Raw genomic sequence first — 16,004 nt, 5'->3', positions numbered from 1 at the left:
AATCGTATTTTCATGAACAGAGCTGGAAGTTGTTGACAACAGCTGATTATCAGCTATTAACGCGTGTCCCTCCAGTTAATTTGAAACAAGTATGATTCAATGAATTGCTATAAAAAAAATAATGGTGTATGTTTTTCATTTGCCACGCAGTCAACCAAACAGCCCTAGTTACAGCGTCGCTGAAGAAGCAACAAAGCGCCGAGACTGCCACATTAAACTCAACAGCGTTCATTATTGACATTTGACGCAAACTGTTAGGTTCCAACAGTAAAGACGAGCTTGCTGATCAGGCACATCAGACCACTGTTATCGGACTGAAAAAGTATCCTCATTATAACGTGGACAGCCAAATGCACGTCACCGAACATTGTCCATCGCGACACGTTCATAAACTTTGTCCTGGCCATTTTCCCCATTCATAACAATCACTGACGTAGAGATCATTTCCACCTTTAGTCGACTCGATTCTTTTTTTTAACTTTTAAATCGAGACATACCGTCTGTGTCATGTGCAAAGAATCAGTATCAGTGCCAAATACATTTAGTCCAGTCAACATGGCTGTAGTTATGTCACTATCACAAGAATCATATGAGTCCATCATTAAGATGAAAGGGAAGAGCTTAGAGCCTTAGGGCCAATGTCATGTGGAGTCTGTTTTGAGAAAAGTGAGGAAAACACATAATATCATGCATGTTGATGATCTTTTTTCTTACGGATAAATTCTTAGAATTCAAGACATTAACGCATTCTGACAGCAGAGATATAAATGTTGTTATAAAAACATACACCAACTTCGACCAGGCTCGGTTATTTTGATATTTGAGCCTAATAGTTATAGTAGTTTATAATGATAAAAGTTTTACCCTTCTTGAAATGTATGTAGATCATATTTAAGAAATAAGCGACTCGTGGTTGGTGTTTTTCGTACAATAAACCACTTCAGGAAGAATAAATAATGAATGGCGCATGGATCATTGCTCATTATACCAATCTGATTCAGACTAGATTATTAACAGATCGCCGTCACATAAACAAACAAACCAACCATCAAGATAAATAACCTTTCCAGGTATATGAATAGCGTGGCCAAATATCAGAATTCCAACATATGCGATAAGCAATGTATTGTAATTTACTTGTCCCAGGGTAACCTGAACTTCAAGTTCTCCTACTGAACACTGAACCAGATCACCACAGAAATATTAAACGAATGAGCATTGTACCTCAGTGAATGAATCGTCCTTGCTGTTGGAGTGGAGCTCGTCCACATTAAAGTAGTTTTCTGATATCCGAAAACAAACGAAAAAGAGGGCGCCTAAGATCACCGTCGTTCTCCATCGTCTTATTGAGCGAACCATGTCTGAAATTGGAAATATGTCCTTTAAGAAAGTTTTAAACATCGAAGCTCGAATGAAATGTTTTCAAGTAAACTAAATGAATGTCGACATGGGTGAATAAAAACCTTGGAGTTCGGAAACACATTAGTTGACGCATATACTGATGAAAAGGGATCGCTTAGTTTTAGACACATTAAAATGATATGCTATCATAGGTTCCCAGCCTCGTCAGCCAAATATGCGTTGGAAACAATGCACACAAACACATCTCATTTGATGTTTTGAATTTGTATGCGCGCAGGCATTTCAGCTAAGCCCCTCACATAGCAGGAATATTAATAAGTGTGGCGTTAAGCAACAAACAAACAATGCTAAGCCCCTTTAGTTCTGTTTTTTGCCTTGCCTTCAATCACTGGGACACCTATACCTCAAAACCATGCAAGAAATATACATGTATTATGTATCAATATAGTTTTAGAGGATAAGTTCAGTGGTACGTCCTACCGGGATTGCTGAAACGTCCGTACCCTGTGGCCAGTGTTCCTTTGAGTACGAAAGCTGCACAACTATTAATGCCAACTGTATAAACAGTGTCAACTTGTGCCATATGTACAAGAGATCGAAGTGCAGTTGCGAGTTGGTAATAGTGTCTATAAAGGACCTCCTTCAGTCAATCAATTTTATTTCAACGGTAATACGAAAGCACCGTGCAAATTTTCGAGAATCATTATTCTCTGGCGTTGACTTTTTGAATTCACTCTTAGAGATACTTGAACTCTCACTGTCAAACTTTATATTCATCTAAATCTCCCTCTGGACTAACATCTGGAGCTAAACCACTAACAACTTGAATAGTAGCTGACATCTGAATAGTTTTGTTTGTTTGTTTTTTAACGCCACTCTCAGCAGCATTTCAGCTACATGACGACGATCTGTAAATAATCGAGTTTGGATCAGACAATCCAGTCAGGTTGACATCATGAGCATCGATCTACGTATTGATATACGATTACATGTGTCAACGTGCATGTGTTGACGGGGAATTAGCTCTTAGCGGAATAAAGGACAAAATCAACATCACTGTCCCGGAACGCTTTATGCACAACATGTAAACAATAAACAACAATTGCACAATGAGCGGAATACCTGCTCTGGCAACACAAACACAGCGATAAGCGGACCTTCCAGCTCAGGCGTACAAGAGGTGAGCGGAGCTCCAGCTCACCTCAGGGCGTTTCCTACGAGCGGCACATCCTGCTCAAGGTCGTCCCTATGCCAGCACTCGGAATACCAAGCCTGACTAACACCCAAGTAACAGTGTAATGGTAGCACATATATAGTAATGAACAACAATGGACAGACAAAGAGACAATGACATTGCTTTGGACATTGGACCTATGGGCGTGATTAACCGACACAGTTCATGGGATGATCAATTAGGGCAATAAGTGCCATACTATAAAAAGCAGTAGTTAAAGGGAAGTGATATAGTAGTCCAGGCTGACTGACAGTCAATATACAATGAAATGTTGGTGAGGATTAACAACAGGGATTAGCGCCTAAAACGTAATGACAATTAAGTTATGGAGACATGACTACAGGGTAATTTGCCCTTGGAGTCAAATGTACTGCAGACAATGGTAGTCATATATCAGTCGCTATGACAACTTCCCTCCGTTCCGTGAAGCTTGGACCCCAAGCTTACATGAGTCCAAATTGATATGTGTGACACGTTTTCACCAACGAAAACCACAGTGCAAAATGTTAACATAATCAGTTAGATGAGTTCAGGATATTGTTGAAATACGTGTGCACATATACCTATCCAATGATGGTATGAAAGTGATCATCTAACCAGTTTGATTTAGTGCCAGTTTGAAAACTAACCAAATATTGAACACACAACGATACAACAAATATAACATTTGTTACATCAACCAAGTATTCTTTGTAATGTGCAATTTCACTACGAGGTAATACAACTTTGCACAGATTCAATAAATATATCACTGATAGTTCTTTGAATTCAGGAGTCTGGCTTGGAGGTGCGACTCAGTACCCAATAATGATAATGAGCTATGTCATAAAAAAGTACATCCCAGCAATATTTCGCATAAAGAAATTTGAAACCAGGAGTCTAGCTTTACCGCGAGACTCAAACGGTTCTTGTGGGTACTAATGCCCTTTTAAGTACAATAGGTGCTCTTCCCGTGTCTTTGACGGAGCTTGCCCAGATATTGTGGGTGCGATGCACAAGAGAAAAAATCCTTAATTTCGACATCAAAACTCCGAAATGCTGAATACTGCTTTGCTGTTAATTACTTAATACTGACATACAATATCCATATGTGTGGGGGTGGCTTACCCAAGAATATCCCTAATCTGAATTCAAAGTCCAGCTCAGGCGTACAAGAGGTGAGCGGAGCTCCAGCTCACCTCAGGGCGTTTCCTACGAGCGGCACATCCTGCTCGAGGTCGTCCCTATGCCAGCACTCAGAATACCAAGCCTGACTAACACCCAAGTAACAGTGTAATGGTAGCACATATATAGTAATGAACAACAATGGACAGACAAAGAGACAATGACTTTGCTTTGGACATTGGACCTATGGGCGTGATTAACCGACACAGTTCATGGGATGATCAATTAGGGCAATAAGTGCCATACTATAAAAAGCAGTAGTTAAAGGGAAGTGATATAGTAGTCCAGGCTGACTGACAGTCAATATACAATGAAATGTTGGTGAGGATTAACAACGGGGATTAGCGCCTAAAACGTAATGACAATTCAGTTATGGAGACATGGCTACAGGCACTGGACAAAATATCATCCATTCCAAAAAATCCAAAACTTGGAAATACCACCATTCCAATTGGAAATATGACCATTCCAATATTTGGAAAGGTCATATTTCCAAGCTTGGATTTGTTTGGATTTGTTTGTAAATGTTTGGAAATATTTGGATACAACATGTCATAATCATATCTGTTAAACGTTGTACAACTTTTGACCTTATGTGAGATTAGTAATGACATGAAAGTAAATAATTAAGAGTATTTTGGCACTATGTTCCACGAAAAAGACCAAATCATGAGCAAATTTAACTAAAAGAAATTCTGTCATTTAAAGTGGCTACTCTTTATATCTAATTTCTTATCTTCCTTGCCTATAATCATATGACATTGACTTTGAACTTTGAACAATTAAACAAATATTTTGTTTTCCCATACCGACTTACGGTTGTCGTAGAACAAAGACCGTTTCGAGAATATAGAGGGCCTCATTATTATAATTTGAACTAATATACATATGTACATAATAGTACTAGGTATAAATGAATTTTGATAAGTGTTCGTACAAGAATATGAACTTCGAATTATCTCGGAATTATGCGCAACACATAGGGCTGAAAATTGTATACTTGTTCTGGAACTATCTGACGGTAATTCAAAACAGGGAACAACATTTCGTCAAATGAATTATTGAGCCAGGAATGCAACGATTTAAATGCTGAAAAAATGAATAAACATATCTGGAACAGAGTAGACTGTTCATGTGGACAATTATATGCTACGTCTATTTCCAATGAAGTTTATCACCCCATGTTATAGCATTTGTTTCATATAAAAGATAGAAACCAAATAAATGGGACAATTAGTTGTTATGAATTAGCTTTACTTCTGTGACATATCACACAACTAAATGTGAATATGTTTATCAAATAATCAATTACAGTAATTAACCTAGTGTCCTTATTTATACACAATTTAATTACGTATTGGGGTACACTATATAATACACATATACACGGATTGATTTTTGTTGTTGACAATTTAATCATAACCCAAATCATACAAATCAAAGTGTGAAAGTAGTGACTACCTTTATGATCAAGGGTATAAATACTCAATTGTTTCTATTAATCCTAATAGTATAACAATAAACCCTGTGTATATACTGAGCATATTTAGATACATCCGGATCTACGACCGCAGCCATATAATCAATCAAAGAAAGTATATTAGATTGAATTACAAATGTGCTATCACTTAAACAAAATGTTCCGTTATCCACGGAAGCCTAAACCTGAGAGAAATAAAGTTGTGTTCTGTTCTGAAGACGCCGTCATGATTAGTTGGCGCCAGTCTAGACTGTCCAATCAACGTGAATATACAAACCGTGATGTTACTTGACCAGTTGATGACACCTGTCAAACTCAAAGTGCCCCTGGTCCTCCACCCACCATGTGTAATACTTTAGCGTACTTGATTGTTTAATTTGCAGTTATATCACTGTTAGGCTGAGTGATGAGAGAATACATTTTGTTGTTTTTGTAAATGATCGTTTCCATTTTCAACGTGGTAACCTTATAAGTGACTAACTGTTTTATCATGATGAAATGAAACATATTAAAATAATCAGAGGGACTGACGATCGCATTTTTCGCATAAATGTCATGCTCGCATTAATTTCATGATTTACTGAAGATAGATTTGAACATTTCTGAGCAACGATCATGTTTGGGTAAAGGAAGTAATCTTGTCTCCGCTTGCAATTGGATTCAGTTCCGAGGTCGCAGCTTGACTGTTCGGTACGGCCGAAAGGCGGCATCCATGTTGTTCACGCTCCGCTGATCACGGGGCCTCATTTGTCTGTATTCTGCTTATGAGCCGGGATGCGCATGAAACACGGGTGTCAAAACGAATATATTTACCAATTATACGTACGGTCAATTAGCAAGTCCAAGAGACAATACCCTGGTTCTACAATCTTTAGGTGTAATTACGTCGCATGCCCCTGGTTCACGGTTCGTCTGATCTCCCGTCATAAAACCACGATGTTTATTCACCTGGAGCCTCCGACAGCGCCGACTTCCTGTGTACGTGTACACTACTGCCTAGAAGTCCGTTCCCCTTACACGCATAGGCAACGCGTTACGCAACCAGTGTGCATCGGGTTGGTCACGCGTGTGATACCCGTGTGCAACGCGTTGCACACGGGTGTGCACCCCAACCGCCACTCGTGTGCAACGCGTGACACACTCATTAGAGGGGGAACAAACTTTTGACCAAAGGAGGACCCGTCTTAAGCTGAAGCTGGAGGTGGTAACAAGGAGAGAAAATATTGTTATCCTGACGAAAAATGATAATACACATGTATTTGCCAATGTCTTCTTTCTTTATGTGATTTTGTGGGAATAACATGAATACTGTTGTGTTTAAATAGATCTGTTTTGTTTTATACGACCATTGCTTCTAAATCCGATGGTGTTAAGAGAATACATGGTCCTGGAACATGTTATTGCAATTAAAATGCTTTTTTTGTGATTTGACATTAACCGTCTGTAGTACGACTTTCAGTGATAATATGTATGAGGTTTGGCGGCGCATTGTTTTTATTGGACCCTAATTACTTTATGATGACTTGGACTCTTTATCTCAGCTCCATAGCAGTGAGGCTGGAAAAGAGCAGCATGTAATTAATGAGGGTGGGTTATATCATTGAGGATACACTTGAGGGAGAGAATACTTACTACCGTACTACAGGAAGAGACCTGTAGACGTAAGCGCGGGGTTGTGTTTTAGCTGGCCGTTCGATAATGGCCGCCAGGAGAAGTGAGCTTTGACTGCGTCATCTAAAATAAATAGTAAGATACAGCAGTGTTATTTTCACGGGTCTGTTGAATAAACTCCCAGCGCTACGGTCAATGTATCTTCTACTTGATCCTTGATACATCATTTTGGCATTCACAATATATAGTATTTCAACGTACAAAGGAGCACTGATCTAAAGCAATTCCGCGGGAGTAGTTGTTACCTGTGCATCACTGTATTTTCCCAGTGAGTACCCGGATGATATAGCAGAAATCTAGACTTGTTCGCGACCTGTGCTCGCCATTCGTAAGCGCATTTTTATTGATAGTAGAAGGACGTATGGTCACATTGATCAACAAAAATGAAATACAGTTTTGGAAATGTAGGTACATTTGTGGGGAGCATCGGTAATGGTGATGCAGTTTTTGTAAGTCACTTGCTTGGTAATTGTGCGATCTTTGTGTACACTATTTTGACTTGCAACACTAAGTAAATATTTTATCTGAACATTGCTTATTTTACCGTGTGTATATGTTTACATTCAAAATGTAAACATATTTCACTAAGGAAATTTATTAAACGCCTAAATATTCAGTTTATTTTACAAATTAACTGAAAAATATGTCCATCTTTGTTAATATGATAACGAATTCCAAATATTTGTTTATGTTTAATATCATCACCAAGTACAGTTCTGTATTGTTGGGCTTCTTTTCTTAGCATAATTAATATATTGTGATGTGTTTAAGCTCTTTTGATCGTCTTTATCATTTTTAGTCAGTCGGTTAAATAAATGAATGGATTATTCAGTCAATTTGTAAAATGACTGAAATATTTAGATATTTAAAAAATTGCCTGAGTGAATCATATTTTACACATTGACTGTAACATATACACGCTTACAAAAGAAAATACTTGCGAAAACAACGTCTATCGCGCATCGAAAAACTTCCCAACCAAACGGAAAGGAACAAGAATGATTCTGTTCAAAGCTGCAGCGAATGAATGAAAACAAAATGCAAATATAATTATTACAACCTACCAAAGTTATAATGTATCCGGGAATATCAACATAAAGGAACAATATCCATACTTATCCGATGTCAAATGTGAGAATCAAATACTTTAATAATAATTATTTGGAAACAATATTTGGAATATATATGAAATATATTAAAATATTTAAATATATCGTTTTTAAACGTTATTTAAATGTATCGAATATTATAACCCGTGTTTGTTTCTTAACTGATCACTTAGTTTGTTTCAATTGTTTCACATAGGTGCCAAGTTTGCTGAGAAAGCCCACGTGACAACTATTTTTATAATGTCCTCGGTTCTTAAAAACATACATTGTGTTAGATAACAATGAACAACCAGTCAGTGTAATATCGGTTACTCTTTGAACAAAGTATGTTGTTTTTACATCTGTACTTCACGCCATGATATGAGTGTATTGCCTAGGTCTAGTAAACCTACCTTCACATGTAAACACTTACTTTTGACATATCCACTGTGCAAGATAACAGTAATTAATCAATCAACGTATTTCCTGTTGATCCTTTGATGTCTGGGAATGATCAGTTGATTTACAAAAAAGTAAAGCAACTGACCATACATCTCTTGCTGGGCTGCCACGTGCATATCACATAACTCACATTCCACCTCACTTCAAACCTGGATTTAGATTGAATAATTACCCCAGGTACAAGAAAGACCAAATTTGAACCTTTATAATCTGAGTGGTGCTACAACTAAGTATACATGTTATAAAGTCATTAACTGAGCAGCAAGTGATTTACGACAAATACACAAGTGTAGGGTTATACCAGTAAATGTGGATGACAACAAGGGAGTAGTAATTGTATCATCCACGCAATCCGAAATCCGCAAATGCTTTCACTCAGGGATACTTTTTTATTATTAAACTGTAACCATCAGGGGTATTTCCAAATAACGACATCCGATGAGCTTTCGCCGTTATTTGTCTGTTTGTTTAGGCTGATGAAATTAATTACCATGCGCCCTTTGTTGAAATCTTCATAGATCACGGGTAACCAATCAGTTTTCAAAAATGCGTAAGCTTATTTAGCTGTCCTTGCAGACTGGTAGCCCAGTCTCTTGTCACGCTCGGTTGCGTTAACGAGCAAATTGACTCACGGCAGCTAGAAAGCCCAAGCGGATATCCAAAGGTCGTATTACCTGAAGAATCAACCTTTATTTGCGAAATATCTACTGCTCTCAAAATTAAAGTCAGAACTTTCTAACCAAGGATTACTAGTTGAAACAGGTCGATGGCTGAACATTCCCAGGGAAGACAGCCAGTGTCCACTCTGCGAATCTATCGCTGTGGGAGATGAATTGCATTATTTATTCCAATGTGAAGCTTTTCACCAACGGCGATATGAACTCTTAAATAGGCAATATCTTAAGTTTCCAAACATTTAAGAAAATTATGACCACTAACAGTGTAAGAAATCTAAAAGGCCTATCTAAATTCCTTAACAATGTGTACAATACAATTGGTAAATTGTATAAGTATCCACGTATCCTATTTTAATTATTTTTGTTAAATTGTACATAATAAAAATTGTAGATAATTGTATGTCATGTTATTCTAAGAATAAATGAGTTTGAGTTTGAGTCCGACATCCGAGAAGAAGCCAGAGATTAATGCCCCTTTTTGAATAGTTTACAATCATGTGTTTTAGGGTTAGCCGTGTTGGCTTAAACGTATTTTTATTTCAAAAGAAATCTGGATCGGTAAACAAGCATAACTTGCTTATGTAATACCTCTCCAGGTAACAACTTAACAACAGCTGGATATATATAAGAGAGTGATGAACATAAACATACAAAATGCACAAATGAAATACACGAAGCCAATACACTGAAGCAAGTGGTGTCTGTGAAATAAGGTAATGCAGTTTTCCTTTACTACATGCATAAAATTAAGCTACTCAAACCTTTTTCTTTTGACAATGATGTCGTGAACTGATTTAAGAAGAGTCATGTTCGTAGAACTGCTTAACTACTGCCACGTAGTATCATTTTTAGACCATACCCATGTGTGTAGAAATACACAGTGTTTCTGATATTATCGTATTTTTTGACAGTTATAGAAATAGTGAATTGCATCTTCAAGGTGATATCCACAAGTGCAGTCTGGTATGTCTGATACATGTCGTCTAAACTTATCAGCGTTTAAGTCACTGCATCCGAGCCTAAGTCGACAGTGGACAATTTGGCATGATCTATGAAAATATTTGAAGTCAAAATTATTAGTAATTGCATCAGAACGATTAATTAATGATTTGATTTCTTTTAATGAGCGAGCATTAGTTACTTCATCGGATAGAGGGTTCCGCAGGTTGATCATATCCAGAAGAAATTATTATTAAGCATAGGTCTGTGTTCTACATTTGATTGTTTGTATGTTGAATCTATTTCTAAGGTTATATATGCTGTTATCAGAGAATTGAATATACACTTTTCAAATATTTTGGCTGAGCAACTTGTGAGTGCTACAGGACTATAATTTGAGCATTCATGTTCATTGCTGACACTGACACCGCATCAGCCCGGCAGTGGACTTGACACAGTTATTTGCGCACCGATTATATAACTCCTACAGACAGGGTGGGGTGGTTGTTTAAAGCGAAACGGACGACCCCGTCTGTTATCTAATAAATGCTGTGCGGCGCCTTTGATCTTGCCTCAAAACATACACCTTATAGTAGTAAACGACGATCAGGATGGCCTGGAAATAAACACAATTCTGTCTGCCCAGTGTATCCACAATTAACTAGAATGCTTCATATCCAAAAATTATATATATAGAAAATAGATATTTGCCCACAGCAAATATTCATTTGCTTAATTGCATCAGTATAGTTTATCAGAACATGTACAATGCTTTCTTACGCTTGGTTAGGCAGACTGAAATTGAACATTAGGATAACGTCAGCAGGGATAAAAGAGGTCATACCAAAGAACTTTAATTACTAGTGGAAAAGTCAGACATTCCGATCAACCACTACAGGGCCCGGCCGGTGTCACGAAATATATTCGCCCCCCAGAATAAAATCTCCCCCCCCCCCCCCCCCCCCCCCCGGCGAATTTATACCGGTACAGTTCCGCCCCTCTCGAAATAAACTCTCCCCCACCCTACGAAATAAAATCCCCCCCCCAGAATATTTCCTCCCCCGGTCGTTTTATAAATACTTGCCATGCAGTTGCCAATAGTTTTAATGTTCATTTGTTTATGTGTTTTTTTGTTCTTTTTTTTTATCTCCTTTATTTTTTCTGAATTATACATTTAGTTACTTGTGTGGGGTGGGGGGTGTGTGGTGGGGGGTGTCCCACCTTTCCTTTCGTTTTTCATAATATTATATTTTTAAGTTGTATATAACGTATGAATCCCTTCTCAGATTACTTTTCTGTGTCGTTCTTGTTTTCTCTTCAGTGTTAGGTTAAACTGTATCATTTTTACTATTTTGATATTTTGCAATATGTTGTGGTCATCAGTTATGCAAATCAGTTTCGGTGTGTCTTTTTAACAAGATGTTCTTCATTAATATTCACCGCCAGCACCATTGTAACAATTACATGTACACTTTGCTTTGACGATGCCGGTTGATGTTGTTCAATACAGGTGTTTTCGAATCTATTCTACATGCTAATCATTTCGGGAAGATGATACACATTATCTATATTTTGGGTTACTTTGCTTATAAAGATTATACATGTAAACGTACGCAGTCTTAGTAGATTTTAAAGTAGATTTAATCAGTGCTGAATTAGATAGTTATGATGTTGTATGTTTAACAGAAACCTGGTTGCACCATGATATTCTAGCCCCTGGTATTACACTGATACCATTTTCAAATGGTAGCCTGTATTAAGGAATATATTTTAGATCTTTAATCAGAGTATAGCGGCGTGGATATGTTGACAGTTTTTACGTAGTTAGTGTTAAAACCGAATGTTTGCGAGGATTAATAAGATCTCTGAAATCAGTTGCATCAGTAGTTCCGGTGTCACGAAATATATTCGCCCCCAGAATACTCCCCCCCACCCATCCACCACCCACCCCCCACCCCCACCCCTCCCGGCGAATTTATACCGGTACAGTTCAGCCCCTCTCGAAATAAACTCTCCCCCACCCTACGAAATAAATTCTCGTAGGGATTTTTATAAATACTTGTGTTTGGCTTGTGTTGGGTCCGAAAGTTTATATCTAACATTTTTGAATTGAAGTCAGTGATAAAGTCTTATATCAACATGTGGACAATACTACACCATACATGAACTGTTTCGATTTGCGCGGTTTCACCAACCGTTCAAGATAACTAATTCTCTCTGTCAAATGCGTTCAACGTGTAAATGTATTTCATACCTGATATATTGACATGGTCCCAGCTGGCAAACAAGACTTCTAAGAGCTTACTGTTGCGGCATAACTTCATCTATTCATCGGAGGCAACAGATGTTCAGTGATCCATTAATATATTTGTACCGCTATTGTCAACGTTCACGCCAAAAGGAATTTTTTCGTTGGAAAATCGAACTTGGTTATTCTCTAGCATTGATGTTTCACATTTCTATGGTTGTTTTTTGACATGAGTATTGGTTCATGACAACATCTGGTGTCACATGACACAAAACAATATGTGTATGCCTGAAGTAGATAATATTTTATTCAGGAAACAATAGCTAGAATTGGTTACCCGAACAGACTAAATGGTTATATTTCCCTTTAATATAACAGTGTTTCAACACACAAAAATGTTAAACAAAATACGGTCATCAATTGTTTCTTTCCAATTACCAAGAAGAGTATATAGTCTGGTCTCCTAGTAAAATGAACGAAGAATTTAGTAAAAATGTTGAATATCACTTTGTTTAAAAATTATGGTATGCGTATGAGTAAAAATAATAGAGAATATTTTCATTACAATTTAGTTTAGTCTCATCATCGTTTTTGTGCTAAAAATTCCCTCTATGGTATCATTGATTGACTCAAGGTAGTGGTGAGCTAGAGTCAATTTAACTTAATCTCATGACGATCGTTGAATCGCATCAGCGTTTACACATAAAAAATTCCCCCTGTAGTAGCAGTATAGGTATATAAATCTGGCTCCAGTGGGGTTGCGGCAAATCACCATTACCTATACTACTTTCTGTGACGTTCCTTGTAAGAGCTGAACATTTAATATTGGAAAAAGGCTCAGGGTAGATGAAATGGAAATTTGCAATAACATATTGTGTGATGCATAAATTGGGAGCTTATTGCAATTGCAAATATCGTCTTTCTTTTTTGACAATAAATAACAACAAATTCAATCAAACGAGTCACAGCACGACTGTATGTGCTCATATTTCAACGCCATCATCACTGTTCGTGTGATGATTAACCGATCATTATTGACTTATCAACACTAACTCTCCTTTTGAAATGACATAAGCGACGGTCCAAACTGTCACTTCCGGTCTGGTTCCCGGATCAATGCGCGCTGCGACAACTACACTCTCCAACCCAGAGTTCCATGTGGCCGGTGTCAATAATACCGGTACAGTTCCGCCCCTCTCGAAATAAATTCTCCCCCTCCCTACGGAATAAAATCTCCCCCCAGAATATTTCCTCCCCCGGTCGTTTTATAAATACTTGCCATGCAGTTCAATAGTTACACCATAGAAGAACTAAATCACGTACTAAACAATAGAAAAAAAGGAACAGCCCCTGGCCTAGACCTCACCTCTTACCAAATAACACTTACCTACCAAACTACTCCAAACTTTACTTAAACTATACAACCTAGTTTACCTAAACGGACAGGTCCCATCCTCATGGAAGGAAGCTCTAGTAATCCCAATACCTAAACCAAATAAACCAGCAGATCAGGCAAACTCCTATAGGCCCATATGCCTAACCTCAAATCTCTGCAAAATAATGGAACTTATGACTAAAAATAGGCTACAGCACTACCTAGACCAAAACAACATCATAAACCCCGACCAAAGCGGCTTCACTCCTGGCCGATCAACTCTCGATACCCTTGCCCGACTAGAACAGGATATAAAAACAGGACAGCTAAACAAGCAATACACCATAGGCATATTCCTCGACTTCTCTAAAGCTTTCGATATGGTATGGCACCACGGGCTAATACAAAAACTAAAAAAAATAGGACTAAAAGGCCAAATAATAAACTTCATCCAAGATTTCCTAAACAATCGCAAAATTACTGTGGGTATAGACCATACGCTATCGGACCAGTGTCCCCTAGAAAATGGCACTCCCCAGGGCAGCATTCTCAGCCCAACCCTCTTCAATATAATGATAAATGATCTATTCGAGGGCTTATCCCCTAAACTAAACACTTCAAAATTCGCGGATGATGGAGCCCTATGGATCCGCACTAAAAGCATTAAAATGGCAGAAAACCTAATCCAAACATCTCTAAATAAAATACAACAATGGGCAGACAAATGGGGCTTCTCCATTAACTCAGATAAAACAACAGGAATAGTATTCAAACATAAAAACATGAAACCTGCCTACCCAATCCTCCAGCTAAACAACCAAACAATCAAATTCCAAAAACAAACCAAATTCTTAGGACTTATTTTCGATCAACACCTCACCTGGGAGGCTCACGTCCAAAACCTAAAAACTAGATGCAGCAAAGACCTTAACACATTAAGATGTCTCACCGGCTCTAACTGGGGAGCCTCCAAAGATACCCTCCTCTCACTATATACAACACTAATTAGATCAAAACTAGACTATGGCTGCGCCATATACAATACCCTAAACAACTCTCTATCTAAAAAACTTGACTCAATACAATACCAAGCCCTTAAACTAATTACACGCACCCAACATGGCACCTCCTACACCTCACTTCAGGCCCTTACAGGAGAAATGCCACTAAATCTACGCAGGGAACATCTAAGCCTTAATTTCTGGGCCGCGTCCCAAACAAACCCTCTCATCCAAAACCTAATTAACCAAAACATTAGCCCAAGAAACCAAGCTCTAGCTCGCAAACACCCCTTACTCACCCCAATATCCCAAAGAATAACTAACTACCTCAATGAACACCAAACTCAAAATCTTAAACAAAACTGCAAAAAATCAAATATCTTCACCCCTAAACTCAAAATACCCCAAATAGACACAACGCTAACTAACCAAATAAATAAACAAACCGACCCAAACATAGCTAAAACCACCACACTTTCTTACATACACGAAAATTGGCCAAATTGGTGTCACATATACACTGACGGATCTTCAGACCCGATCTCCAACCACACAGGTTTCGGAGTCCATACCACACAACCAGTTATATCCACACAATCTTACCGACTCCCTAACAACCAATCTATATTCACGGCCGAACTTATGGGCATGGCCTCAGCCCTGCATAACCAACAATAAAAAAACAACAATAAAATCCTAATTCTCACTGACTCGCTTAGTGGGCTACAAGCCCTCCAAAACAAAAATACAAAAAAACGACCTAAATTAATAAACCAAATACTTAAAAGCTCCAACGACCTAACAAAAGCAGGCAAACAAATAACCTTCTTGTGGATCCCCGCCCACGTAGGAATTTACGGCAACGAAAGCGCCGATAAAGCAGCTAAATTATCTCTCAAAATACCAGAAATAAGCCTAAACCTACCCATCTCAAAATCAGAAATTAAAAGTGTAAACAAAAAACAAAAAATAACCAAAAAATGGCATAATCAATATCAAAACTCAAATAGCCAAATCCAAAAAGTGCTCAGAAAACCACTAGCCAAACCTAAAATCCTACACCCCTCTAAAAAATTTGACAGATTAATTACAAAACTCCAAACAGGACACACGAACCTAAATAACCACCTAAAACAACTTAAAAGACACACCACAGGCAACTGCCCCCACTGCAAACAACCCGAAACCACAGAACACGCACTCATCCACTGCACCCACTACCAAACACACAGAACCACACTACAAACCAACCTCAATCTAAATAAGGTTCCTACTCTAGATGAACTACTAAACCCTCAAGATA

General features: G+C 38.0%; 1 protein-coding gene across 2 annotated transcripts in view; it reads right to left on the bottom strand.

Annotated features, from left to right (window-relative positions):
• Positions 1-16,004, bottom strand: part of LOC124119397 (N-acetylgalactosaminyltransferase 7-like) — an 87,613-nt gene that overhangs the window by 69,790 nt on the left and 1,819 nt on the right. Inside the window, exons 1-2 of one of the 2 annotated variants that reach the window (XM_046481893.2) lie at positions 1,843-1,972; positions 1,225-1,361 (exon numbers count right to left, since the gene is read on the bottom strand). In XM_046481893.2, the coding sequence (XP_046337849.2) occupies positions 1,225-1,361; positions 1,843-1,945 (240 nt within the window). In that variant the 5' untranslated portion in view covers positions 1,946-1,972. Of the gene's footprint in view, positions 1-1,224; positions 1,362-1,842; positions 1,973-16,004 lie in introns of those variants that run through there. The other variant, XM_046481900.2, reaches the window with a different exon arrangement.

The sequence above is a fragment of the Haliotis rufescens genome, unplaced genomic scaffold (genome assembly GCF_023055435.1).
Source record: "Haliotis rufescens isolate VD_foot unplaced genomic scaffold, xgHalRufe1.0.p SCAF_3, whole genome shotgun sequence".
In the NCBI taxonomy this organism is placed as follows: domain Eukaryota; kingdom Metazoa; phylum Mollusca; class Gastropoda; order Lepetellida; family Haliotidae; genus Haliotis; species Haliotis rufescens.
Note: the sequence above shows the minus strand (reverse complement) of the source record. Positions and strands in the feature narration are given on the sequence as shown.